This window comes from Accipiter gentilis, chromosome 4 (assembly GCF_929443795.1).
Source record: "Accipiter gentilis chromosome 4, bAccGen1.1, whole genome shotgun sequence".
NCBI lineage: Eukaryota > Metazoa > Chordata > Aves > Accipitriformes > Accipitridae > Astur > Astur gentilis.
This window is the reverse complement of record NC_064883.1, coordinates 42,253,849-42,280,357: the sequence shown is the minus strand read 5'-3', so window position 1 is coordinate 42,280,357 and position 26,509 is coordinate 42,253,849. Positions and strand designations below refer to the sequence as shown.

At 48.4% G+C, this 26,509-nt stretch overlaps 2 protein-coding genes across 3 annotated transcripts in view; both read left to right on the top strand.

The window, feature by feature from the left end:
- OXSR1 (oxidative stress responsive kinase 1) overlaps window positions 1-9,916 on the top strand; it is a 94,568-nt gene extending 84,652 nt beyond the window's left edge. The window contains exons 13-18 of one of the 2 annotated variants that reach the window (XM_049799138.1): window positions 1,127-1,282; window positions 3,826-3,899; window positions 4,837-4,889; window positions 5,302-5,370; window positions 6,248-6,312; window positions 7,248-9,916. In XM_049799138.1, the coding sequence (XP_049655095.1) occupies window positions 1,127-1,282; window positions 3,826-3,899; window positions 4,837-4,889; window positions 5,302-5,370; window positions 6,248-6,312; window positions 7,248-7,322 (492 nt within the window). In that variant the 3' untranslated portion in view covers window positions 7,323-9,916. The remainder of the gene's footprint in view (window positions 1-1,126; window positions 1,283-3,825; window positions 3,900-4,836; window positions 4,890-5,301; window positions 5,371-6,247; window positions 6,313-7,247) is intronic. The other variant, XM_049799139.1, reaches the window with a different exon arrangement.
- Window positions 9,917-13,718: 3,802 nt separating this feature from the next.
- Window positions 13,719-20,187, top strand: LOC126038053 (solute carrier family 22 member 13-like). The gene is made up of 10 exons (XM_049799142.1): window positions 13,719-14,102; window positions 15,168-15,271; window positions 15,626-15,780; window positions 16,352-16,520; window positions 16,886-17,006; window positions 17,626-17,720; window positions 18,042-18,256; window positions 18,714-18,822; window positions 18,942-19,152; window positions 19,675-20,187. Exons 1-10 carry the CDS (start codon window positions 13,719-13,721, stop codon window positions 19,768-19,770), a joined length of 1,659 nt encoding a protein of 552 aa, XP_049655099.1. The 3' UTR covers window positions 19,771-20,187.
- Window positions 20,188-26,509: the final 6,322 nt, after the last annotated feature.

Sequence of the window (26,509 nt, the reverse complement as noted above, 5' to 3'; positions counted from 1 at the left end):
GACTGTGTTATGTCTTTGTTTTCCCTATCTCAGTGGAAAGATAAACAGAGCTGTCTCCTAGAAATTAGTCCTGGGTTAGGCTGTCCTGTTCTTCCTTCATCTGTTTCCAAGGATTGATTAGAAAGCGAGATCTTAAGAAAGACTGCAGTTCTGGCACTGTAATTTGACATAAACTCTAAATTCAAAGGAAAAGCTGAAAACCAGAATCCCTTTGGGATTAATTTCCCCACTGTGATACATCCCTTAATATATATTGTGATTTGGAGGTCTTCTGCCCAGGTTTTCAATATTCAAGGTGATTTATATTTCCTACAACTTAGTGGAGTAAGTTGGAGGGCACACTGAAGAAATGCCATCAAGCTTACAGTTCTTTGGCTACCATGGCCAAAATCAGTTTCTTTGTTCTGAATAATACAAGAAGTAAAAAAGGTTAAACTTTCATTTAGCTATTTTCCCTCACCCTCAAATTAATTGCATATGATTTTTTTTTTTGCAAGGGTCTAACTTTAAGTCCAATCCTAAACAGTCTTGTCTTGTGTGGTTTGAAGAGCTTAAGATCTGAATTCACTTTTCAGTTGAATATCGAGATAGCTCTGACTCTGACACTTGTTTTACAAATGGAGAAATTGTTGATAGTTATCTTAATGCTTTGATGTGGCTCCTTTCAGAGAACACAGCCTAAGTCAAAGCAGAGTTGTTCTACTGTGGCTGCATGGCTGCTTGGAAATATAAGTAGGACTCGGATTCCGGGAAGGGGGGAAAATAAATGATAGGGTTCTCTCGTCCAGCTAGGATATGATCTGTATGCATCCAGCCTTGCTAGCTGTAGAGTGTAATTTTGTCCAACATCCACAGTCATGCTGCTATCTTGGCTTCTTATCCTTCTTTACTGGTGAGTAGAACTTGCAAATGTCAGGGCAGAAGGGCTCCTTGGACAAAAGAAAACATTAAACCCCTTGAACACCAACTTAGGATCAGTGTTAGTGTCCTGGAGGCCTGGGAATGCCCTTGGCATTGAAGTTCTTGGAAGTGATTTATGTGGCAAACAAGCACTTTTTGGAAAGCTGGTGCTTGAGTCATAACTCTTGAGTTCCTTTTCTTATTACAACACTTTTTTTGTTTGCAGCTATTCCCATCAGCTGAGCCTCCAGGTCCTTCACTCAATGCTCCAGCGCAGGCACCTACTCAACTACCTCAGGCTGCAGGACAAGTACCTGCACAACCTCAAACTGCTGTACCTCCACCTAGTCAGGCTCCTCCAGCAGCCCCAGCAGCAGCCCAGGTAAGATCAGAAACCCTTCATACCAGCTTTCAGCTTTGCACTTAGCCGTTCTATTCCAGACATGCTAAAATGATCTGAAGCCATGAAATTGTCTGGAATTGATTTAGTGCTGCTGCTTATGCAAAAGTGACAGCTGGCCTGGTAGCTTGTAAAAGGAAGACAGTCAATGTGGGTGTGATAGTTTTTCATTCTTACTCTGTGGGTGAGCAGTGACTTTTTATGCTGTTTAGAGAGTGGACTCTGGCTTGAGGCAAGGTTAAAGGTAAGAAAAAAGGAGAGTCTCATTCACTTGGCAGCTGCTTGTTCCTGGTATTTAAGGTGCAGCACGAACAGGCTCTGATTGTGTCTCAGCATCACCGGCATCTCTAGGATAAGAGTGGAGAGAAAAGTCAGAGGAAGAAACTAGAACATGCAAGTTCTCCAGACTTCAGAAGAGAGACATGAAGCCTAGGTTAAAATGGTCCTCGTAGCGGTCAAAAATTGCAGAGAAACTCCATCTTTGGGAAGCTCTGCACTTTGTGGTGCTTTCAAACACTTCCATTTCAAGCAGAGAGGGGGAAAATGGACCTTTGAGGGGAAGTGCAGGGAATGTGAAAGCTTGACAAGTTTGTGTTTAATTCTTAGCTGCATCACCCCAAAGTGTAGGATATACATCAGATAGGCAGGCATAGCAAAGTCAAGAAAAAGCTCTGACTTGTGTTAAAAAGGGAAAAATGGCCAACCCAAATCATTACTCAGACACTTGGAACATGCCTTGTGGTTTGCTGGAGTAAAGCATTGCAGAGTTTGCCAGACTCCTGAATGATGGTACCTCTTTTAAAAAACAGACACTAGTGTTCATATTCATTGGTGGGGAGAGGTTGTCACTACTGGAGGGGGCCAAGCTACCGTCACCCTTTGGCAGATCCAAGGGGAAGAGACTTGGCAGTGTTGGTCAGAAAAATAGCTCTTAGACTTACTCCTTCCTAGAAATGTTTCATTATTTTTATTGTAAAGAACATAGAAAGATACGTATATCACTTCACTGCAGACAGCTCATGTTCCTGTTTACAAAACTGTTAAAGACAGTGCATTAGTCATTAAAGAAAAATAGTGGAGTTTGGGGTCTGACATATTCTTGGCTACATTAAAAGTAGCTTTAATGCTTAAATCAAAGCCCTTCAAATCTCTTGAAAAAGGGCCAGTGTTTAATCCCTGAATTTTATGCAGCAGTTGAAACACCAGCAGCAGTGAAGGCCAGGACTCTCAGTTTGGTAAAATGATGTAGCAGTGTTGGTCTCAGTGAAAGTGTTTTGATTTGCACTAGCAGAGTGTCTTGCTCCCTGCCACTAGTGCCCGATAGCTTATTTGTTGGTAGCTTGTCCTAAGGTGAACTTCATGCCTTTGTGTCAGTGTGTTGTTCTTTATAGCTCTTTGTGTCAGTATGTTCTTCTTTACAGCTATTTGTATCAGTATGTTATTCTTTGTAGCTCCCCTCTGGCTCTTGTAGCTCGTTGGTTACTGTTTTTCAGACCTCTGGGCTTCTCTATGAACCCTTGTTTGTTATCAATGACCTGGTAAAGCTTTCAGCTTCAGCAGAAACAAGATTGTGATCAGAAGCCCTGAGCTGCATTGCTGGCATAAGAGCACCAACAGATGGAGTAAAATACTAGTCTTAAACAAAGGGTTATTTTTTTTTTTTCTCTCATGAAAAAGCAAGTGATCTAGATGAAAAAACTTGGTCAAGGCTTCTAGGCTTAAATTATCAGCCTAGCGTTGTGTCCATCTTGTTACTGCAGATTTAAAATCCCTGCCTCAACATGTTCAGTACAGATGACTTGCGCAGTGAAAGAGTGACCAACCTTTCTCTGTCTTGTTTGGGGTTTTTTTTTTTTGGTGGAGATTGATTAACAATTAGCCCTTTACTGGAAGTATCCACAAGTACTATAAAGATGGACACCTCCTGGATCTTTCCTACTGGAAATCTGCTGCTGACCAATATAAGATGCTTTGATTACACGTTCCAGTAATTACTCAGAAGTAATTTAGAAGTGAAAATAGGCAGCTATAAAATTGCTGCTAGATGCTTTTTGCCTTTGATTTCACAAAAAAGTAACTGAGAGTATATGCTAATCTGCCAATTAAATTATTTCCTAGCTACTCTTTACAATTGTATCAGGTTTTTAAATCGGATGTTTGGGGCAGGGATTAAAACACAGGAGGTCTTGAGACTGTCATGAATGCCCAAAAACCTTAAGTTTTGATGCAAAGCAAGCAGTCTTTGTACATTTAGCACTTCTGAAGTCTCCTGACATTTTGACATTTCTTGAAGTTGCGTAGCTTTTACTCTTTTCAAGAGAATTACAGAGAGAACCTCCTGGGTTACTATTTAAGCGTGAAGTTCTCCTGTTTCATTAGTCTGTCCTCTTTTTCACTGTAGTGTCATGATTCCAGTGATGAGTTAAACTTTTATTTGTATTTATAGTTGATCGAGGTTATCTCTAGTTTTAAAACCGGAGAAAGGAAGTCCTAATCTGCTTTAAAATGATGTAATCCTATTGCAGGCCCCACCTGCCCCTGCTGCAGCTCCGGTACAGGAAGATACGAAAGTCCCTATCAGCCTTGTACTAAGGTTAAGGTAAGGACACGAAACTGACCTGTTCTGTGAAAGCAAGCCTTTGTAGAGAGGGACACTGGAAGACTGCTGTAGTGCATCTTGCCATCTGCGTTTTAGTTAAAAGGGTCATGGTTATATGTTGTTTGTCAGCTTGGATTTCAACCGCTCTTCTGAAACTGGGACTTCGAAACGCAGCTTATCTCATCCACTTCTTCAGTTTGGCAAGAGCTGTAGATTCAAAGACATTTTGATATTTGTATAAATATTCCTAAACTCTAACAGGGTGGGAAGGAGAAATTAGCTGGGTTCCCTAAAGGGGATCAGGGATCCAGAGGTTCCAGCCTTGGGATGGACCATCTTACTATTCAGGCACAACTTCAGACTTCAGCCAGTTCTGAGAGTGAAGAGTTTTTAGGCATGGATTCTGGTCTACGTTCCTAGAAATAGATAGAAAAAGGATTGTTAGCGCATTCTACTATCATTACACATATTGACATTTCTTGTATAAGGAACCTGCCTCTCGGCTCTGTAGGCATCTTGGTTGTTCATAGGCATTGGACGGGGACTTCTGAGCATCACCTCCCAGTCATACCTGGACACTGCATTATGTGTGTATATCTGCTGTCAGTGAGTGTTTCCTTCTGCTGATAAATGTGCTCCAGGGATATATCTGCTGACAGATATGAGTTGCTGGGACAGTGGAACAGTGTGGCCTTATACCAGAGAGGTGGTACTCGCTTATCCTGGACTTCAGCCCACTTGGGCTCTGTCAAGTTGAGAGGCAGACTGTGCCAAGAGCCCTGCTTCCAGATGCACGCCCAAATGATTAGTTTCTGCCCTTTGAGGGGAAGGGTGCAATGACTTCACAGACTGATTAGTTAATGACAGCACTTTTTTGGGGGCACCTATCAGTGCAATGAAAAGGTCTCTTCTATATAAAATTCTCTTTTTTCCATAGGAATTCAAAAAAAGAGCTCAATGATATTCGATTTGAATTTACCCCAGGGAGAGGTGAGCTGGTGGGAAATTCCAATGTGTGAAGGTGGTTTTGGTAAAGGGGATGTTTTGTGTTTGGTGTTGTGCAGTTGTGCTTATGGAAACCCTGTATGAGTGTGCCCACAGTGCCTTCCTAAAGGGCTTGCCTTATGGTTGGGCTTGGAGCACTGCTGTTGAGAAGACCTTGCTTGTAAAACTGTTTGTGGATGTGACCAAAGTGCAGCCCTTTGATGAATTCCAACTCCAGGTTTGACAGCATAGCTCAGAACTGTCTGACTGCACCTGGTGTACACCCTAATATCTGTCTTGTGTAAACAATGCTTTTGCTGTTTGGTTTGTATAAGCTCCTTTAGGTTTCTGTGTGATGCCTTCATCAGTTGGCAATTTCTGTTATGTGGTGACTGGCTCTTGGGTTTATCCCCAACAGATACTGCTGATGGTGTGTCTCAAGAACTCATTTCAGCAGGTCTTGTTGATGGCAGAGATCTGGTAATAGGTAATTACATATTATTTTTTCTGCTCTAACCATTTCAGTCATTTTTTGTGTGTTTAAAATGACCTGATTAGTGAGTATTAGGAGAGTTTGCTGTGGCCTTGGTTCTCTACCCTGGTGGCTCTACAAAACTGCTGTTAATTCTGGTGACAGTTCTGTACCAGTACATTTAGGCAACTCTCAGTCCAAAAGAATATGATCTAGTTGGAAACATTATGAAGCAAATGTTCCTTGTAATGCAAAATGAAGGCTAATTGATGCATTAGCTAAATCATTATCATCTGACATATATGCATTGCTAAATTGCTGCACAAGCCTGTACTGCTCACAGGTCCTGCGCAAGAGAGGTCTGGGACTGGAATCAGCCAGGCTTTTTTGTTTTAAGTAGGGCTGGGGAAGGAAGCGTGAAGTACACGTGTTGCATGAGTATGAGCAGCTACCTCTAGCAACAGTTTGCTAAATAAATGTGTCCTTCTGTGCAGCAGGTGAGACTTTTAAACTGTCAGCACTCCCTACATATTTCAACTACAGCAAGCAAAACTATTCCTTGTACACAGGCTGCAATGTCTTGAAAGGCTGCTAGTGCAAAATTAACTGAATTTCCAGGTGCAGTTGGGCAGTTTATTATTACTAATTCCACCACATCCAGGAAAAAATATCTACCTCTGAAGAAGAAGCATAGTAACAAGTGACAGCATTTTCACAGTTTAAAGCTTTAGATTTAAGTAGATTTGAGTCTCATTGAGACCTAAACTTTTCTATAATTTTAAAAAGTTCTAAGTTTGCTGAGTAATAGAAAGAGGCTTAATGAGTTTGGGATGTTTTTCTCTAGCCTGTCCTAATATGTGCCCATTTTCTTTGTGTGTGTGTGTGATTTCAGTTGCAGCTAATTTGCAGAAAATTGTGGAAGAGCCCCAAGCAAACAGATCCGTCACTTTCAAACTGGTATTTATTCCTGTTCCCTAACTGAACAAGTTGTCACTTGCAAAGAGAAGGCATTGCATATAGATGCCTGTGATGTCTACTGTAGGCATCTAATGTATGCACTCTAAATCCTCCCTTTTACCCAAAGCTTCCTACTGGTTGTCTAACAGTAGGCAATGCAGGCTCCTTGCTTGTGTCTTCTGAGCAGCACCTGGGTTAAATAAGTGTGAGATGATGTGCTAATACAAACATTCCCTTATCCTGGCTAATAAGCATATCAAAATGTTACAAAAGGGTATTTTCTGGGCTTGGAATGGACACTTGCCCAGAAAGGGCAGGAATACTTCAGGGCAGGTAAGTGGCCTAAGAAATACCACGGACTCCTTTCATAGAAGAGAATGGGGAGGGTCCAGATACGTTGTCTCTGAGGAGGAAATGAGGAAATGAAGAGGTGATTGGGGGGGATGGGGGGGGGGGTGCAAAAGAAGAGAGCAAAAACTAAGAGAAGATAGGCTAGGAGAGGGGAAAGAAAGGCAGATGAATCCTTCAGAGGTGGTGAAATTTAGAGGTAGTTATAGTGGCAAAACCAAGGTGTAGACAGTTGATTGGTAGTGAAGCAGTGAGCGCCATTATTTTGACTCTTTCTGAAGGAGTTTTCACTTGCTTTGCCCCACTTAGTGCATGTAGCCCTAGTCAGGGCACACAGTGGCAAAACTTCAGTCCCAGCCCTTCCTAGCTTCAAAAAAAGAAAAAAGAAAAGAAAAAAGAAAAAAAAAAAAACCACGCTCAATTTTAACTTCGGGTAGTGCAAGCTGCTGAATACAGTGCAAAGCTGTCCTGTGACTGCTCCCTCCCCAGACTGTATCTGGTACACCTTGTTGTGTTATGTAGCATGGTATGTATCTGAGGGTAGAGCATGCGTGTTGCTATTTGGATCTCTGTTCCTTGTGTTTCAGGCATCTGGTGTGGAAGGCTCAGATATTCCTGATGATGGCAAACTTATAGGATTTGCACAACTCAGCATCAGCTAAGCAATGGTCCCAGGAGATGTTTCCCAACTGAGAACCCACATGTGCATATTCGTAATGCTTCTGTTAGCCTAAAAAAAACCACTACTGCCAAAGAATTGAACTACAGCCCCCTTCCTAGAAGCTTTAACATTTTCCTTAATAGGATCACAAACCTTCCTGAAATTACCGATGGCGTTTACACCTTTTGTAAACAACTCTCATGTTTTTGTATCTGTCATCTCAAACATGCAGTTCCAACATGTCATTGCCTGCATGTTCATTTTATTATTGCCTTACTTTAAAGAAAAATACTACTGAGTACGAAGCAGGGGGTTCCACTGCTCTGATGATCTTGCCTAAATGTTTGCTTACATGTGGTTTCATTTTTTTTTCACTTGCTATTTTTGCACAAGTTTTAATACTGAACGGATCTTTTTTGTTCTTTACCTGCTTCTCCTTCTATCTGAAACACCAATGTACATGTTGCTTGGGTCACCTGGAGTGCTGAGAAATCCGCTTCTCTTCCTCTGTGTTTTTTAAAACTGCTGGTTTGAATGCTTGCACCTGAGAAAGCAAGCCAAGTCTTAACCTGCGGGAGGGAGAGCTGCCTTCCCTTATGTTTGTGTTTCTGAGAAATTCCTTGACTTTGAGGTGTTAGAAGTCAGCTTCCCTTTGTAAAATGCCTTAATTTTATTTTATTTTATTTTATTTTTTACCATTTTGGTTCTCTCCACATGAGTGCCAGGCGTGGCATGAGGGCTGAACCTTTAATTTACGTTAAGCAGTCCTTCCTCAAAACGTCTTTCATTTCCGCATCTTAGATGTAGTCTGTTCTTGAAGCAGACCAGTGAGGCGTTGCTGCCTGGAAACTGGTCTTTCAGATGATCGACAAAATATTTGTGGTCAGAGGGAGAGGAGATCTGTGTCACTCTGCGTTTGGAAAAGATGCACTTCGAACTGTTCCTGAAACCCGGTCTGTTATGCCTGGCCGCGCGAGTCCTCCTCCCAACATGTTTCCCAGTCCTTTGCAAACTGGTACCCGTGGAACCATCCCTGTCATGTTTTACAGCAATAAAGAATCGCCAGTAGAGTGGTAGTACTGGGCAAGCGAGCACCGGGCTGTGTCCCTCCTGCACTAATCGCTTGGGTTGTCAGCCTCCTCGTCGGTCCAAGCCTCGACGTTTGATCAGGATGTCACCGAAACCCTGTCACACACGTATTTAGCTTTTATTTCTATGTGGTGTTGAATTTGAGGTTCTACATGAATAATATAAATTATACTCTGCGTTTGATAAGAGACACTTGTAATGCAATATGTGAATAATAAATGGTGTTGATTTTTTTTTTCTTTCCTACTGTTTCACAGTTGGCCTTTGTAACTGCTATTGGCTCTGGAGTGTTTTCTACACAGAAATTGTAAGCCTGTAATTTAACACACAGATGGAAACGTGTTTGGTTTCCATCAGCCACAAACAATGCAGAAACAGAGTGTTAAAGCAGAATGACTGGGTTCAATTAGGACTTTTTTTTTTTCCAAGTCTTCAGATGAACAATCTGTATTTATATATTGTTCTCTATGAGCAGCTGTGGAAGCTTCCTGAATTGTGCATGTTCTTTTTATACCGCCCTTGTTGCTTTTAGCCTATAGGTGGATATTGGGTATGTCCCCATGGGCTATTTGCAGCCCCATGGCTGGTGAGTGTGAAGGGGAGGGAGAGGAGAAAGAGGTTTTTGGAGCGAGAGCATCCCAGGGTGCTGAGCAGAAGCTCTCAAGAGCCCAGGGAGTGGGTGCCGGATACCGGGGAGTTGGTGGTGGCTAGGTTTGGCCAAGTGTGCGCATACACGTGTGTGTGACACCTCTGGTACTTTCTCCTGTTGTCTGACACAAAGCACTCCCTACGGTGTCCCCCATCAAGCTTCTTGGCTTGGGAAGAGCAGGCTGGCATCTCGATTTTCATGTCACCCTATGGTCAGTATGGATGTCTTGGAAACCCTTAGGATACAGAGACAAAGTAGTCTTGGTACAGTATTATTTTCCCTTCTGCCCGCATGCCATGGGGACCTCCTTGTTCATTTGTGTACTGGTGCTGAGAAAGGTAGGACTTGAACTGCTCAAATGGAACAATGCAGCATCTATTTATTAAGTTATTCCCCACTTTCCCAAAGCCAGGACTTAGAGAGCTTGAGCTCAAACTAACCCAAGGCTCCGTAGTTCTTTAATGGAGAAAATAAGTAAGGAAGAAACTGATGTTTTTTTGTTCTATAGAGCTCCAGATGTTTTGGGTAGGGATCCAAAATATTTACCTGGGCTATTACAGTTCTAGACAACTGTCTTTTCTGATGTTGTTCAGTAAGTGCCAATGCTGTTCATAATTGTTTTCCAGTGTCATTAAGAATTTGGGTTTTGTGCAAATTTCTGATCTGAACCTGGAAGCAGGTGGTAATTTTTAGTTCCTACTTCTAAGGACAATGCTCTGTTAATGAAAACGGATCCTCTTCACAACTTTGGTGTATTGTAGATTATAATGAAAGATGTAAAATATTCAGGCTTTTTTCCTTTTTTGGACTTTGTATTTTACTGCATGTCTCTAATTTTTAATCAATAAAGAACAAATTGTCCATTGCCACATGTTTGGTGTGTGGTTTACGTGCCATTGGGTTGGATGGTGTATCTTGGGGAAGGGGTTTGTCTGAGTGGTGTCTGCAGCCCCTGGGGCATTTCTGTCTGGGGAGGTGGGAGGTTTGACAAACCCCAGGAAGACTCGGTGGGGAAGGGGTGAGGATGCTCTGCAGGAGTTGTGTGCAGAAATGGAGCCAGGATGGCAATTAGGATTGTACCCTGAGGGCTTGTCTCAGGTTGAAAAGTTTGCTGGAAGCTCTGCGTGCCCTGTGCAGCTGGGCATGAGCTTCCTCCACCCAGGAACACCTCAGGGTGGTGCAGGCTGGTATTAAAGTGGGATGATTTATACTCTGAGAAGCATTTGGAGCGTGAACTGCACTCCCTCCTCTCCATGTCCACAATACTTTTTTGTTCTGAATTTGAGGTTTCAGGGTGATTGTGATCCAGAGGTGCCTCCGAGATATCTCCCTTTACGTCTGTAGTGGAGCCAGGACTTCAAGAAAATGCACGGATGGCGAGAGGTAGAACGCAGGCATGTCGCCATCTCGTCATCCTGACAGCTCTTAGCTGTAGCTAGGCCATTCCTCTCTGGAAGCACCAGTATCCCTTGCTGCAGCATACTTGTGTGCCAGCGGTCATGCTTTGAGCTGCAAAAGCAAGGAGGTGCCTGAAGTGAAAGGTCTTGTCCAAGCGTGCAGGTGACAAGGCTGTTGGCAGACTGTCAGTAAACCTCTTGCAATGAGACTGAAAACACTTCTGTGACCTGGCACTGAGCCACTGCCATGGTTGCAGCAATAGATTTGTCACTGCGAATGCTGCAATTCGATGTCTGTTAAACTGAGTGGGCGTCTGGACAGCTTTCCCTAGTCCTGGTCATCCTTTAACAGCAACCTTGGCCACAACCTTTGAGTGCCATCTGATGTTGTGCAAAAGAGAAGTGCCTGGTTGCAAGCAGACTGTGCCTGACTGCCTCTTGGAAAGCCAATTCCCTGAAGCACTGCACTGGAGAAACCCTAGAGTTTTCCTTCACGTCCTTCAATATTTCTTGCCCATCTTCCACAAAGGAAGGAAGTTTTCAGAAATGAAGGGAAACGTTAACACAGAGGTAAAAACCCCTAGTGTTCCTCACTGGAGGTCCTCCTGGAAATTTTTCTCTTAATGTATGGGTTCTGTTCCTAAGGTGCCCCATTCATTCAAACTCTGACAGCTTTGTTGACATCATTTACCCAGAGCTTAGTGGGGTTTTGTTTGAGTGAGGTCATGGTGTCTCCATTAACAGAAGCAGAAGGGGTCTTCCTGCTCAGTATGGGAACAGAGAAGTTTCTCTAGAGCTTCAGGAACTGTCAAGGGCAAGGTGTGTGTCCTTTGCGAGGGGATAGGGATGGTCCAGTTCTAGGCATGTTCCCCAGGCATTTCGGCTGGGATGCACCCATATGCATGTTCCTGCTTAAAAACAAACAAAACAAACCCACCAAAACAAAAAGTTGTGGTCTTGGTTGGTGGCACTTTCTAAGCTGACTCTTCCGTTCACCTTTCTAAGGCTCTTGGACTTAGTTTGCCATTTTCTGGCTCTTTATTTTTCTTAAGGTGTTCCTCTTTACTCCCAAAACCCAGAAAACTTTTATCTTGGGTGAATATAACTTCCAAGTTTAAGACATGGGATGGTAAGGAACCTTCTGGGTTCCAGAACCCCATCTTCTGCATCTAAGCCAACTTCTTGGCAATCTTTCCAGTATTTGGCCAAGCCTTGCTTAAAAAGCCCCAGAGAATTATATCCCAGTTTTGTCTCCCATTCCTGCCTCTGTAGGAAATTCCTTTATGGACTCTCCTAAAGGCTTTCCATGCTGCCATACTCCAGTGCCTCACAGTCCTCCTGTGACTGAATAGTTCACTCCGGTTGCCATCATCCTTGGATGTTTCCCTTTGTGGGTGCTTACCATGAGGTGTCTCGTACTGCCCATGCTTGTGGGCTTCCCTGCTCCTCTTACCACCTCCCGATCACCTTCTCAAAGTCTCTCCTCCCAGCTGATGAGTCTCCAAATGGGAAGTGACCTCCCCTGGATGGTCCACACCTCCTGAAATTTCTGTTTCACTTAATGGGAATGCAGCGTGGGTACATATCCCAACCCAGAAGATTGCTTTTTCTTCAAATCTGCATACTCATGACTGGGCTTACCTTGGGCTTAAGTACCAGTTCCAACCCTCTGCAAAGTCTGTCTCTGCAGATGCTGCTACCAGTGTCAGGCATCGGGGAAATTTGGAAAGCGGTCAGTGATTTTGGGCCGTTTCAGAAATGGCTGGTGCTGCTCACCTTGTTTCCCAGCCTCACTGTGGCTTTCCACCAGTTTTGCCAACTTTTTATGGTTCAACACGTGCCGCACCGCTGCGACGCCGGCTGGATCCGTGCCATCGGCCCCAACCTGACGGAGGAAGAGCAGCTGAACCTCACCCTGCCCTGGGATGTGGATGGTGAGTATGAGCATTGCTCCATCTACTCGCCGGTGGACTGGGACGTGGTGTATGACCCGAACGCCACAGACAAAGGCAGCAATGGCTGGGTGTACCCCTCAGACCTGGAGGTGATGCTGGTCACTCAGCATCCTTTTTTTTCCGATTGCTTTGTGCCATGGTAAATAGTGTTTTGAAGGCTGGGGCGTGCTGAGCTCAAGCAGGGCACGCCTGGAGGCAATCCTCATTCTGCGCTTTGGCTTTGGTGTACAAGATCTTCCCAAATTGCAGCAGATCGATCGAGTCCTCCTGATCTATACCAAAATCCATGGAAAGGTGTGTCCTGGACACATGCCCTGGTCAGGTCCTGAGGAGGCCATCTCAGCCCAGAGGTGTGAGTTGGCTCCTATCAACCATTGCTGCTTCCTCGGCTGTTGTTGGAAACCTCCAGCAATGGGGTTCCCACTCCTCCCTTTGGTCCTCGGTATCCTCCAGCCTCCTGTAAGTGTGATGCCCAGCTCAGGCTCTCCAATTCCAGTCAGAGCAGAACAGACCCCATTTTCTCTCTCATAAGTTCTGGCAGTGTTTTGTGCCAGTCCTCTGGCTCCTGCTTCTCCAGATCCATGAGCCCCATGGCTGCTGTCTGACGGACCCTCCTGGGCTTCCCCATTTAAACCATGTCAGAGGAGGGTGGATGAGCCCTATGTCAGATTTCTCCCACCCCTGTATGCCTTCCCCAAGTCTTCCCTGCATATAGCCCCTACCAGCTTGTGGGGTGGCCCAGAACTGGTGTGAAGGGTGGATGTCCCGTCCATGGCTTGCTCGTGGTTGCACAGGGAAGCTGCAAAAGATGAAGGAAATGGAGTCCCTGGGGACCACAACCAACTGGCCACCCTTCCTTGTCTCTGGCTCTGCCCATCCGTTAGCATCACTCCCTTTATTCCCCTGGACTTTTCCCAGCTCTGCATCTTGCTGAGCTGTCTCGGCCTCTCTGAACCTTGCTTGCCCGAGTGGAACTGCTGGGGACCGTCTCAGCGGTTCAGCAAATACAGCTTCTGCTGTTGCTTTGGAGAATAGTCTCTTTCACTGTCAATGCCACCTGGCCCTGGCAGAAGCGATGACCCAGGTTGCCTGAAACAGGGATCTTTCTGTTCCAGCCAGCACCGTATGTTTGCGAGTTGCACAGAGATGATTAATATATTACACAGTGTACTTAGGACAGGTAAAACATCAAGTCTATCCTGACTTTACATTTCTGTGGTGGCTGCCTACGGCTGCAGAGCTTATCTTAGGTTTAAACATTAATTGAAGCCCTGTGGAAAGTCTGTCTGAGCACTGTCCCGCTTCAGATGCAGCTGCCAATGTCGGGCGTCGGGGAAATTTGGAAAGCGGTCGGTGATTTTGGGCCATTTCAGAAATGGCTGGTGCTGCTCACCTTGTTTCCCAGCCTCAGTGTGGCTTTCCACCAGTTTTGCCAGCTTTTTATGGTTCAACACGTGCCGCACCGCTGCGACACCAGCTGGATCCGTGCCATCGGCCCCAACCTGACGGAGGAAGAGCAGCTGAACCTCACCGTGCCCCGGGACGCAGCCGGGGCGTACGAGCAGTGCTCCATGTACTCGCCGGTGGACTGGGACCTTGGCTCCATCATGCTGTACGGCCTGAACGCCACGGAGAAGTGCAGCAATGGCTGGGTGTACCCCTCGGCGCAACCGCCGTCCCTGCTGACCGAGGTCCGTAATCCCCTTTTGACGCGCTGGGGATGTGGAAGGGATGGGACACCCAAATGACCACTCTGTCCTGGAGTTCAGTCAAAGCTGGTGCCGGCCATGGTGCCGCTGGGCTGGGCTGAGATTTAGATCGGGTGTATTTTGGGGACCTTGACTCCACCACCCAGCCCCCAGGTGTGGTTGTGGAGGGGTTGCATGCAAGCAGGCTGCAATATAGATGTCAGCGACGCCACAGGCAGAGCCAGCGGAGAGATTATTCGCTTCTGGTGGGATGGTTTGGGTCTCCCTGCCCCAGCTGCCCCTCTGCAGGCAGTGGGTCACCTTCCAACTTGTCCCTGTGCCCAGCTTTGTGCTTTGGACACCCCGGCCAGGGGGAGGAGGCAGAGCTCAGCACTTGGTTTCTGCTCCCACACACGCTGGGGAACTCGCAGGGCGACCAGCTGTGGGGTGTCTGCCTCGGGGTCTCGGTGTTGCGACTCCAGCTCAGGGTTGTCGCGAACAGCCCGAGTTCCTCACCGCTCCTCGGTCTGTGCGGAGCCACCAGGTTTAACGAGGAGAGGAAAGCTTGCAAAGCCACGCATCCAACAGGTCAACAGGAGCTTCAGCAACAGCGCTCCAGTGAGCAACGCTAAACTTGTTTCGGTGCATTCTGACCTCTCTGTATTTCCCATCCATGTGACTCTTTCTATAGATGCCCTCTGGATGCTGGCAGTTGCAGAACATCTCTTTAACAGAAACTGCTTGGCCCAGGAATCGGTGTTGCACCACCCTTTTTCCTCTGCAAGGGCAGGCAGTCCAGGATGAAGCAACCTGCTGGGACTTCTGTCTCAAGTCCCACTTTAAGCAAAATTTTCCAACCAGGAGGCTCCCCTGGCGGTGCCTGGGCTGGGGGGTAGTTCTGTGGGTCCCAATGCTTGGGAGAAGGTCACCGCTGGCTGTCCCATGGCCTTGTCCCACCTCTGACTTCTGGGCTATGTGCATACCATGGAGACTTGCATCCTTGGAGGTGGTATGAGCAAGCATCTGGAGCCTGTCAAAAACAAAAGCATCTGTGTTTCCTTCCTCCAGTTTGACCTGGTGTGTGACAGGAAGGACCTGAACGACATCTCCCAGTCCATCTACATGATGGGGCTGTTCTTGGGATCCATGATTTTTGGGCCACTAAGTGACAGGTAAGGAGACGCAAACCCACCCGTCCGGGGTCTGTGCAAAGCCGGCGGTGCACAGAGCGGCACGCTGCTCCGAGCCTGCCTGGGCACTGCACTCCATTCATTTTGTCACCGCTCCTCACTAACAGGGACGCTGACCAAAGTCCTCGGGTCCCGTGAGGATGTGGCAACACAGGGGGTGGAAGGGAGAAGGGCACAGCGTGCGCGCAGGGTGCTTCACAAGTCGACCCAGAGGCTAGTCTGAACCTTACCACCCTCAAAGCGGGGGATACAGTCACTGAGTAACCCGCTGAGCTTGTCGCCATCTCCACTGGGTCTCCTCCAGATACTGATTGTGTCCTCCCTCTTCCTTCACAGGATCGGCCGCCGGCCAGTCATTCTGATCTCCATCTTCCTCCAGGGCTTGTTTGGTGTAGGAATTGCCTTTGTGCCCCATTTCTATGTGTACATGGCCTTCAGATGTGTCGTGGGGGCTTCTGTGTCAGGGATCACCATGACGCTACTGGCTTTAGGTGAGTAGGATACCCATGCCCTGAGGCAGACAGATGTGGCCTCTCAAGATGTAACAGGAAAGGTCTGTAAAGAAATAGAAATCGTCATGTGTGACTTGAAAAACACCACGGTGAGGACAGGTCTTGCTCTGCGCTGTCCTTTGGCACTTCGGCATCTCCTCAACCCTAAGTGAGAGCCCCAAGGGAGAATCTCTCCCGTGCCGGTGCTCAGAGGAGGGCAAGGGGACAGCCTCCCAGCTCAGGTCAGTGCAGGGAGAGAGCCCAGTGGGTCTGGGACACGATTGATTTGGGCCCCAGCTCTGCCCCAGTGAGGGGCTTCTGTGGACACTGAGAGCAAAGTGGTGACATACCTGAGCTTCATGTCCTCTTGCAGAGGACCAGGACACCCTGACGATACGGAGAGGTGAGCATCTCATGAAACACTGGTGACTTGCACGCGTGACTGATGCCAGAGCTCTGACTACCCATCTCCTCTCCTCACCTCCAGGAGAGCTCTTCTGCAGGGGAAACACCCTGTTTGCAACAGGGGAAGTCATTTGCACGGATGACTCTGAACCTTTGTTCTTTTCAGCTACAGAATGGGTTGGTGTCTCCTCCCGGCCAAAGGCAGTGCTTATTTCTCACTGCTGTTTCGCCATCGGACAGATGATTTTGGCTGGCTTGAGTTATGGTATACGCAACTGGAGGCTGCTGGAGATTGCGGGATCTGCTCCTATATTTGCCTTATTCTTCTACATCTGGTAAGTTGGACGTGGGCAGAGCTCTTTGCAGACACAACAGCAGCAAGCATGGCAGTGAGAAGACAGCCGTTCAGGAGCAGGTTGGGTCTTTCCCATCAGAGTGCAGATGCTGGAGGGGCTTCTGCGGAGCTCAGCACATCTCCCTGGGGCACTGGACCTCTGAGAGCAGCAGCTGCTTTGCTTCAGGTCTTCAAATGTGGCCTTTGAAGCCTAAATGTAGGCCTGGAAAACCTGACCTGAGGAGGTATTTAGATCCATCCATCACATGGGATGACCATTGCTTGCTGGACGTGGTTGCAGGGAGATGGGCTGTGGGGAAACTCAGCAGGTCACAGCAGCATCTCCTGATGTCACCTCCTCGGCAGGGTGTTACCAGAATCAGCTCGGTGGCTGGTGACAAAAGGCAGAATAGAAGAAGCTAAGAAGGTCCTTCAGAAGGCGGCATCCATCAACAAGCGCACCATCTCACCAGAACTCCTTGAGCAGGTACCTGTAGTGGCACGGGGAACTGCTTGTTGTCTTCAGAGACTTTCCTCTGCGCTTGGGTTTGTAGCAGCCCCTGGAGCTGAGGTCATCTGATAAACATCTTCCCATGCCTGCTGGGGATGATTTGGGGATGGACTGTAGGCAACTCCAGCTTCAGCTGCGTTGTACAGAGGCAAGGTCAGGGAAGAGGCACAGCTTCTGCTGAGGCTCAGCCTGGAGCTTTCTGGAGTCCACCTTGGGATACGGAAAGGACTCAAATGCTTCCCTGGCTTTCCTTCTGTCAGGATTGCAGGAGTGTTAAAGATGAGCATGAGGTCTCTGTTTAGTTTGTGGTTTTCCATGCATAAATGCCTGAAGGGGGCTTATCTTCTTGCCCACCTCAGAGTCCCTACATTGGGGAAATATTCTTCCCTAGGAACCCCTTAGTCATCAAACCAGTGCATTGGGCACCCAAAGCACAGATGCAGGAGCCCAGTCCCACTGGGCTGCCCTCCTTCCCGGAGCAGTTTGGGGTCACAAGCCTGTCCCGCTGAGGCTTTCCTTGGACTGCAGATGGAAAAGGAGCTAGCCATGGGTTTCCTTTGCCTGGTTTGACTCTTTGACTTTCTGCATTTTGAAGTTGAAGCCTGAGAAACAGACCAAGTCTGGAAGTCCTCTGGATCTCTTTCGGAAGAAACACCTCCGGAAGGTGACTTCAATCATGTCGTGTGCCTGGTAAGACACCCCCTGGTCCCCTCTTTCCAAACTTCTAGGCGAAGAAAAGAAGGGATTGATGGTTAGTCATAACTGTAAATTCACCTCGTGGTTTTTGGGTGTTATTGATGGGTGTTTCTGCTTCTGGCTATTCAAGAGCCTATGCGGTTTGTGCAAAAGGTTAGAGCCATTCCAGCTTTGGCACTCCTGTGGTGTTTGCCTGGCTTTCTGTCCCCTTGGAAATGCCGTGGCTTGGTCAAAATGTTGTCATTGGAGATTAACATTGTATTTGCTCATGGCCAATAGATAGGCATGCTCAGTGCCACTGTGCCCATCTTTCAGGTTTGTGAACAGCCTTGTGTACTACGGGCTGAGTCTGAACGTGACAAATTTTGGTCTGGACATCTACCTGACACAGCTTGCGTTCGGAGCAGTGGAAATCCCAGCCCGTATTGGTTGTATCTTCCTTCTTCAGTGGCTCGGGAGGAAGAAAACCCAGGCTGTTCTCCTGCTGCTGAGTGGCCTGGTGTGCCTGATCATCACTGGCATCCCTGAAGGTGAACAACCTCTTCCCATGCTGAGGGGACAACCTCTGGGACAGGGAGGCACAGAGCCCCAACCCTTCCCTTGCTGGTGGAGCTCCTGTCCTCCCAACCAGGCTGGCTCGCCTCTCCCAGGGCTTGAGCTGACCCTGGTGCCATGGCCACAGGTGACTTGGTTAACTCCCCAAGACCCGTTCCGATCAGCAAGCTACTGCTTGCCGGTGTGATAGGAGAGGGTAGAGCTGAGCCCGGCAGGCCAGCTATTAGCAGAGTTGTCCTCCGGGACAATTGATACGTGGGGCAGTGAGATGACGGATGCAAAGTGCTCCGGAGGCGGCTCCCAGGCCAGAGCTGCTCCCCGGTCTGTGTCCAGGCACCGTTCGGAGGCGACGGCTCGTTGCCGCGCATCCCCAGCCGAGCGGTGCCGGGTCCCCCCTCGTCCAACAGCGCTGGCGTCTCCTCCTCCCCTCAGACCAGCCTGTGACCACCACCGTCCTGGCTGTCCTCGGCAAGTTCACCGCCTCGGCCTCCTTCTCCACGTCCTACGTCTACTCGGCAGAGCTCTTCCCCACGGTGGTCAGGTGAGGTCTCCCCCCACCTCAGAGCTTCCCACCGCCCCGGCCAGAGCCTGGTTGGTACCCACGGCCGTGCTGGGTCCCAGGGGACGCCGAGCCTTGCCCGCCGCCCCTCGCTTCCCCAGGCAGACCGGCGTGGGACTGTGCTCCATGTCGGCGCGGCTGGCGGGGATCATGGCCCCGCTGACCCGCCTCCTGGGCCGGTACCACCGGGCCATCCCCATGGCCGTCTTCGGGAGCGCCCCTGTGGTGGGGGGGCTGCTCTGCCTCCTCTTGCCCGAGACCCGCGGCACCGACCTGGCGGACGACACGGGGGATGGCTGCCCCCCAACTCAGGTGGGGACCCGGCGGTGCCCGTGTCGTCTCTTGGGCAGGGACGTGGGGTGCCGGCGCTGCGGGCGGCCATCAGCATTGAGTGGGGTCGGGGGTTTCTTTGAGGGCTGACAGCGGTGGGAGGGCAGGGAGTGGGGCCTCCCCACTGCGGAGGAAGAGGAGGAGGCCCCGTAACCATGCCCATGGTGGTCATCCCTTTGGTCCTGCCCATGGGATGGAGGGAATCCAGGAGCGGCCGGTGCTTCGCTTGCCTCCCTCTGCCGTCCCCAGGGAAGGGCCGGTGCTCGGAGCCACATCCTCTGGCTTTTGGCTTCTAGTCGCTCCCAGCTCCCGTTCCCCGCGGGACCAGGTGGAATTGCATCCCGATACTTTTGTTGTCGTGCTGGGAGAAGGGTGTCCACAGGGACTCAGAGAGCAAGTGGTGAACGGGAAGCCAAGTTGCTAAACGCTGCGTGTGTCAGAGAAGGCTGCCATCAGCTCATAATGGGTCTTTCTTTGCTTTTAAACCCTTTTCCCTTTCATTAGGTCTGTGAAAATGCCAACAGCAGCTCTGAAAATGGACACATCAAAGGAAAAGGAGGTGGCCGAGACAATGAGGGCACAAAGACCACTCACTTCTAGCTGGGCCTGCAAGCAGCCGTAGCTAAAGGCAACCTAGTGCTGTGCTGGCACTGAGGACAGGCAGGTCTCCGTCTGCAGGACACCACCACCTCCCAAGCGGTCACTGCCAATTCTTAGTTTTCCTTTTCTTTTTTTGCCTTCCTGTATCTCCCTCTATAGCTTGTCCTCAGGCACTGCATGCTGACTCTGGTGTTCAACAGTGCTCTGGCTGGAGAAAATCTGATGCTTTTCATTTAAGGGAAAAAAGAAAGAAATCAGAAACCAGGGTGGAGGCAACATTTTATCTTCCTTTTGAGTCTGTAAACTTTGCCGAAGCGAGACACCTGCTAGAGCATTGAATAGACTTGCAACAGAGTACTGTGCTCATTAAAGAGAAAGCCAGAGCAGATGCAGCACGGAAAACAATCTCACACTTGCAAGAAGGAGTGATTTCTCTTGACTGTCTAGCATGATCTTCTCAACTTCTCTTAAAAACACTCCTTTTTATTTTTATTTTTTTTTTTAAATTTGAGACAGTCAGCTGAGAAAAAAAGAGATGCTTTGGAAGAAACAACAAGGATGTCTAACAGGCAGCAAGCAGAATTTTCACCTTAGTGCTGGTGGCTTTAAATTAAAGCACGTCATGATGCTTTGTGCACGGAAAATTGTGCTGTTGGGCTGTGGTGTAGGACAGCATTAATTTGTCTGTTCCAGGAAGCCAAGAGATGTTGTGGCAGTTGGTCTCTTAGAAGAAAGTGCAAATCTGGGAACTATCAGGTCTATCCTACTCTGTTCTAGTCTATTGCTTCTTGCTGTATACATTTCTGTCTTTAAATGGTTTAGGACCACTTTTGTCTTATACTGTGATGAAAAAACATGTGCTTTTCCTGTGCTTCCCCTCCTCTTATCTCCATTCCCTCAAGATGACTTTCTTTTACCACTGGCTTGGTACAGACGAAGCCCAGAAGTTAGGCAGTGGTGGTGTTCCAGCTTTGTCTGTGTACAGCTCAAAGGCTATTTTCTGGTAGCGTCAAGAAGCTTCTCAAGCAGACTTTATTTCTTCTCCCTGTTGTCATGCCTGCATGTTTTCCATGGATCAAAGTACCCCACAGATATGCAGTCTGATGAAGACAGAGTTTTGGATAAAGTCAGTGACATGGGACAATGCCCTACCAGGAGGGGCAGCCTGTGGTGCCATCTTCTCTCTGGCACTGCTTTTCAAAGGATTTGCTGTGGTGGCCCTGAGTATAGAGGAGCTCGGTCCTTTGCCCAAGGACACTTTTTCCTTGGCAAAGGCTGAGGGCTGGCTCCTTCGGGCTTTTAGGGAAAATAAAGCATTGAGGGTAAAGGCTGAGGGAAGAGCTCGGAGCAAAAGGAGTGAACCACAGCTCCTTTTGGGAATTCTGCTCTGAGACGCTCTGTTTCAGGTTGCCTCAAAAATAAAGGTGTCCAGGCACATCTGATGTACTTCTGCTTCCATCTCATTCATGCGTCCAGTAGGTTGAAGGTCCATTTCATCTGCTCTTCTCAGATCACTGCAACTGGTTAGTTTGGAGACCACTGGACAGTGCACTTTTGGCTGAAGAGCACCTGAATAGTTTGACTCATGGTGTTTTGCCCAGCTCAGCAGAAATGGGAGGATGTCCAAAGGTTTTGCTGTGCCTTAATGACACTGCTACCTGGTCCACACATGGTCTTGCACTGTAACAAATAGAGGTCGCAGTACGGAGTCGAGCTAGGTGTGGTGGAATAGCATGTGAGAATGCAAACACACTTTTTCATACATAAAATTGGATGTTTTGGGCTCTCATCATGATGAGGCTATGGGCCAAACGTAAAAAGTGACTCAGGTGACCTGAAGGGATAACTAAGGGAAGAGGATGACCCCATAGCCAAGGGGAGGAAGTCAAACGGCTGAAGAGAAGGTGAGAACAAAATGGGGTAGCGAGGTTTAGCTGGGAAAAGCAGATGCAAGACCTTAGTAGAGTGGCTTACCAAGCCATGACTGTAGGGCCGGTTGTGGGAAGGTGCTGAAAGTGGCAGTGGTGAGCAAATGCCAGAGATACCGTGAAGGGTTTGCTAAGGCATATCGATTAATGTCCAAGCCTTCTTCGGGCCCTCCTATATCAGCCACGGGAGCGAGGCCCTGCTCCTGTGCTTACACCCTCACTTATGCCTGTCTGTGCTCACGTCGGAACCTCTCGACCCCCATTGCCTCTTCGGAGGAGACCCGGGTCCATGTATCGGAACCTCCCCACTGCCGATGAAGCTGCTCAGGCAGGGCCAGAGGTATCTAAGGCGTTGGAGGGGCAGCAGAGCCTGGCCTGGCCCTGTTCCCCGAGGTAAGGCGAGGAGCTATGGGGCGAAGCAGCTCCTGTTGCCAGAGGAGTCCCCCAGGGACCGCTGAGACGATCAGCGCATCCTCGGTGTCAGTGACACCAACAGACGATGCTGCAACCCTGATTCCTGGCTGTGGGGCAGAGGTGTCGGGATCCTGGACCTTGCCCTTTGACTAGAGGACATTGTTGTCTCCTTCCTCCCGACCCCGTAGTGGGAAGGCCCCAGGTCCATGACTAGAGCAAAGCTTGCAGAAAGGGACCCAGCAGGGAATGGCTGAGGAGGTGAGGAGAAGCAGCATTCTTGCTGCTCTCATGGCGCTGTGCAATGGGTCGGTGCCAAAACCCAGATCCTGCAAATGCCCTGCCCCATCTCCAGCCATGGCCAGGTCCCACGTGACACTGGGGAGATTTTGTGCACCAAAGCCAAAGTCGAAAAGGAATATCACCTCCAGGCATGTCCAGCCTGGACTTGGGACACGACAGCCTTCAAAATACCATTTACTACAGCACAAAGCAACTGGAAACAAAAGGATGTTACTGCAAGCTTGACTGACCAGCCTTCTTCTTTGAGCAAGAGCAGTGCTGTGGTTTGAGGAGATAGCTTCACGAAAGGACACCAAATACATTCTCTGCTTGCAAACAAGTAGCACAGGAGAAGAGGCGAACCTTCTCTTTCTTTTATGTGGCACTAGATGACACTAAAATGTTGCGGCTGAGCTGGCAGCAGCCAACCAAAGACACTGTTAAAAACTGGCCATGACTGGAAAAAGCTCTCCAGATGCCCACTCAGTTTATCTGACATTGAATTGTAGTGTACACTACACAGTTCAGGAAGCTTCCACAGCTGCCACTAGAGCAAATAAATACAGATTGTTCATCTGAAGACTTGGAAAAAAAAAAAAGTCCTAATTGAACCCAGTCATTCTGCTTTAACACTCTGTTTCTGCATTGTGTGTGGCTGATGGAAACCAAACACGTTTCCATCTGTGTGTTAAATTACAGGCTTACAATTTCTGTGTAGAAAACACTCCAGAGCCAATAGCAGTTACAAAGGCCAATTGTGAAACAGTAGGAAAGAAAAAAAAAATCAACACCATTTATTGTTCACATATTGCATTACAAGTGTCTCTTATCAAACGCAGAGTATAATTTATATTATTCATGTAGAACCTCAAATTCAACACCACATAGAAATAAAAGCTAAATACGTGTGTGACAGGGTTTCGGTGACATCCTGATCAAACGTCGAGGCTTGGACCGACGAGGAGGCTGACGACCCAAGCGATTAGTGCAGGAGGGACACAGCCCGGTGCTCGCTTGCCCAGTACTACCACTCTACTGGCGATTCTTTATTGCTGTAAAACATGACAGGGATGGTTCCACGGGTACCAGTTTGCAAAGGACTGGGAAACATGTTGGGAGGAGGACTCGCGCGGCCAGGCATAACAGACCGGGTTTCAGGAACAGTTCGAAGTGCATCTTTTCCAAACGCAGAGTGACACAGATCTCCTCTCCCTCTGACCACAAATATTTTGTCGATCATCTGAAAGACCAGTTTCCAGGCAGCAACGCCTCACTGGTCTGCCTAAAGAAAGATTGGGTGAGACTGAAACTTTAGTATATGCCTGTCTATTCATTACTTGCTCTCTGAGCATCTGTAGACATCCCTCTCCAAGTCTACTTCATCCTCTCTGGTGACTCTCTTGGACAAAATTTCCATTGTCTTGCTGCTGAAGACAAGAAGGAGAGAGGAAGAGATGATACTGTATCCATCCTGGTTTCTGACATATTTCTCTTTGCCTTAAATTTTCAGCTTTGGATTTTTTTGGCCTTAAGTTCAGAGCTCCAGGTCCCCACCTCCAGTGGGGAGCAGCCATCCCCCGTGTCGACCACCAGGTCGGTGCCGCGGGTCTTGGGCAAGAGGAGGCAGAGCAGCCTCCCCCCCAGGACGGTGGTGGTCACAGGCTGGTCTGAGGGGAGGAGGAGACTCCAGCGCTGTTGGACGAGGGGGGACCCAGCACCGCTCGGCTGGGGATGCGCGGCAACGAGCCGTCGCCTCCGAACAGTGCCTGGACGTGGACCAGGGAGCAGCTCTGGCCTGGGAGCTGCCTCTGGCGCACTTTGCATCCGTCGTCTCACCGCCCCACATATCAATTGTCCCGGAGGACAACTCCGCTAATAGCTGGCCTACCGGGCTCAGCTCTACCCTCTCTTATCGAGAAGACTTGGTTTTGACAACTGTCCCAAGCTCTCAGTTTCATTTGCCCCATGTAGAAACCTTGGTTAGTCATAAAACTAGGTCTAAACTGCAGTGTCTTGGGGAGAATCCTAGAATAGATTTGGTTTAGAGAGTACCCTTAAGAAAAACATAGCACGTTATGCACACAGACGTACAGAGCACACGGGATTAGGGCATAAGAAATGACACCAGCTTGGCTTTACCTGAGGTTCTGATGTCACTTGAAAAGCAGATTGACCTGATTTCTGCTACGTGTCTGAGTCGCTTCCTGGACAGACTCCCTGAGTGTTTTGTATCTTTATTCATGGCAAAGCTGGATTGCCCTCGGTGTATGCAATTCAGCGTGGAATTTGGCAAAGGTCTCCTGGCCGCTTTCACCAGAGCGATAAGGACGCACTAGACTCTGACCTGCTCACTTCATGTCTCCTCTCAAATTCTTTGTCCTTCAATCCCAATCCAGATAGTATGTCTGAGCCCTCAACAAAGTCACTGAAGGCTCACGCAAGTCTGGGCTGGTGTTTCATGAGTGGGTATGGCACTGGCATGCTTATGGAAGTGGGAAGAGGGGTAGAAGATAGGGTCTTAAAACATCACCCCCTAAGCTGGCATGGGAGAGAGGGGTCAGACTGGTTGATGCTATTGGGAGTAAAGGAAGAGAGGAGTAAATGTTACTTAAATTTGTGTAAATTTGCACCAACGATGTGCCTGTATTATGTGCACGCTCCACACACCCAAGCATATCACTGGGCTTTGGATCTACGTCCTTGGATGAGAAGACCTGCTATTATTCAGAGACATGCCTTGAACAGGAGGTTGAGCTAAGCAACCTCCAGAGGTTCCTTTTACCCTAAATCCATCACTGGCCGTGTCATGGGATGACTTGGCCAAAGAGATCCACCCTGACAGAGGCATTTTGACCTTGTCCTGCTGAACGGGGAGTAGGTGCCTTTTCCATCAGTGTGCAACAAGCTGGAGTCTTCAAGCTTACCCTGTTGTGTGTGGTTCATGGTCTTCCCTCCCACTCCTCAGCCACCAGCATCTCCTGTGGCAAAGAGTACAGATTTTGACTAAAAAAAAACTCCTTGGGGATGACCCAGACATGACTGCAGTCTCATGTGCTAACACAGATGCGACTTCTTGAGGCTGTTCTTCCCAACGTTACCAGACTGCCTCTTCTAAAGCCCTGGAAAAGCTTCAGTCCTTTGTAAACTCTGTCACCCTAAAATGACATTTCTGATTGAAATACATTGTTCTTATGACTGTCTTCATCATTTGGGGCTGAGTGGGTCAATCCTGCATGGTGGAGATCTCTCAGGGACAAAGGCTGGGTCAGCCCTGCAAACCTCTGTTTCCTGGAGCCCCGCTGCTAGAGTTTCTGTGCTTATTTTTCTCTGGCCAACATTTGTGCCCAGGTGGATTACTAATGCACCAAAGCCTCTTGAAAATGGAAAAGCCTCTATCAGAGGGCTTGAGAAATCAGCAGGTCTCAGGGAAGACCTGGGGTGGACAACTGGAAAGCCTGTACATCCACATACAAATGTCAAGGACTAGGGGAAGGGAGAGGGTGCGCCCAAGAGAGTTGTTCAGAAAAAGAAACTATTGCCTGGGGAGGAAGGCTGGTGAGGGCAGTAGGGCACTGACGCACGAATTCAAGGGCTTGGCTTTTCTCTTACACAGCTCTGAACATCAGGAGTGACTGTGGTTGGAGACTGACTTGGACACCTACATGTTGGGGTGAATTGTGGCCAGAATGGATTTGTACCCACCAGCTGCGGTGCTCCTGTATTTTCCCTCTTCCTCTTAGTGCTGGCAGGGAGAGGTCAGGTTTATGGGTGTCATGTGCTAGTGACAGCTTGGTCTGGGCTGTCACTCGGAGTGTCTTTGGCACCCCTGTAACAGGCCACCCCCTCCCCACTGCTTCAGCGAAAGTTGCTTGATCCCTGCAAGCCTTTAGGTCACGTTTCTCCATCTCTAAACACAGCTTCACCAGGTTTCAGGCAGGTTGGTGAGATGGCATCTCTGTCCCAAGTCTCTTGCCCCATCCCAAGGTGAGACCGATTTCAGCATCTAATGAGTCCTGTAACTTTCAAGGACATCTCTCTTTTCCCTGATTCATGTTGGTTGAACAGTCTCCCTGCACAGAACACTGACACACTGCTTTGCAACAGGGGCAGTCATTAAG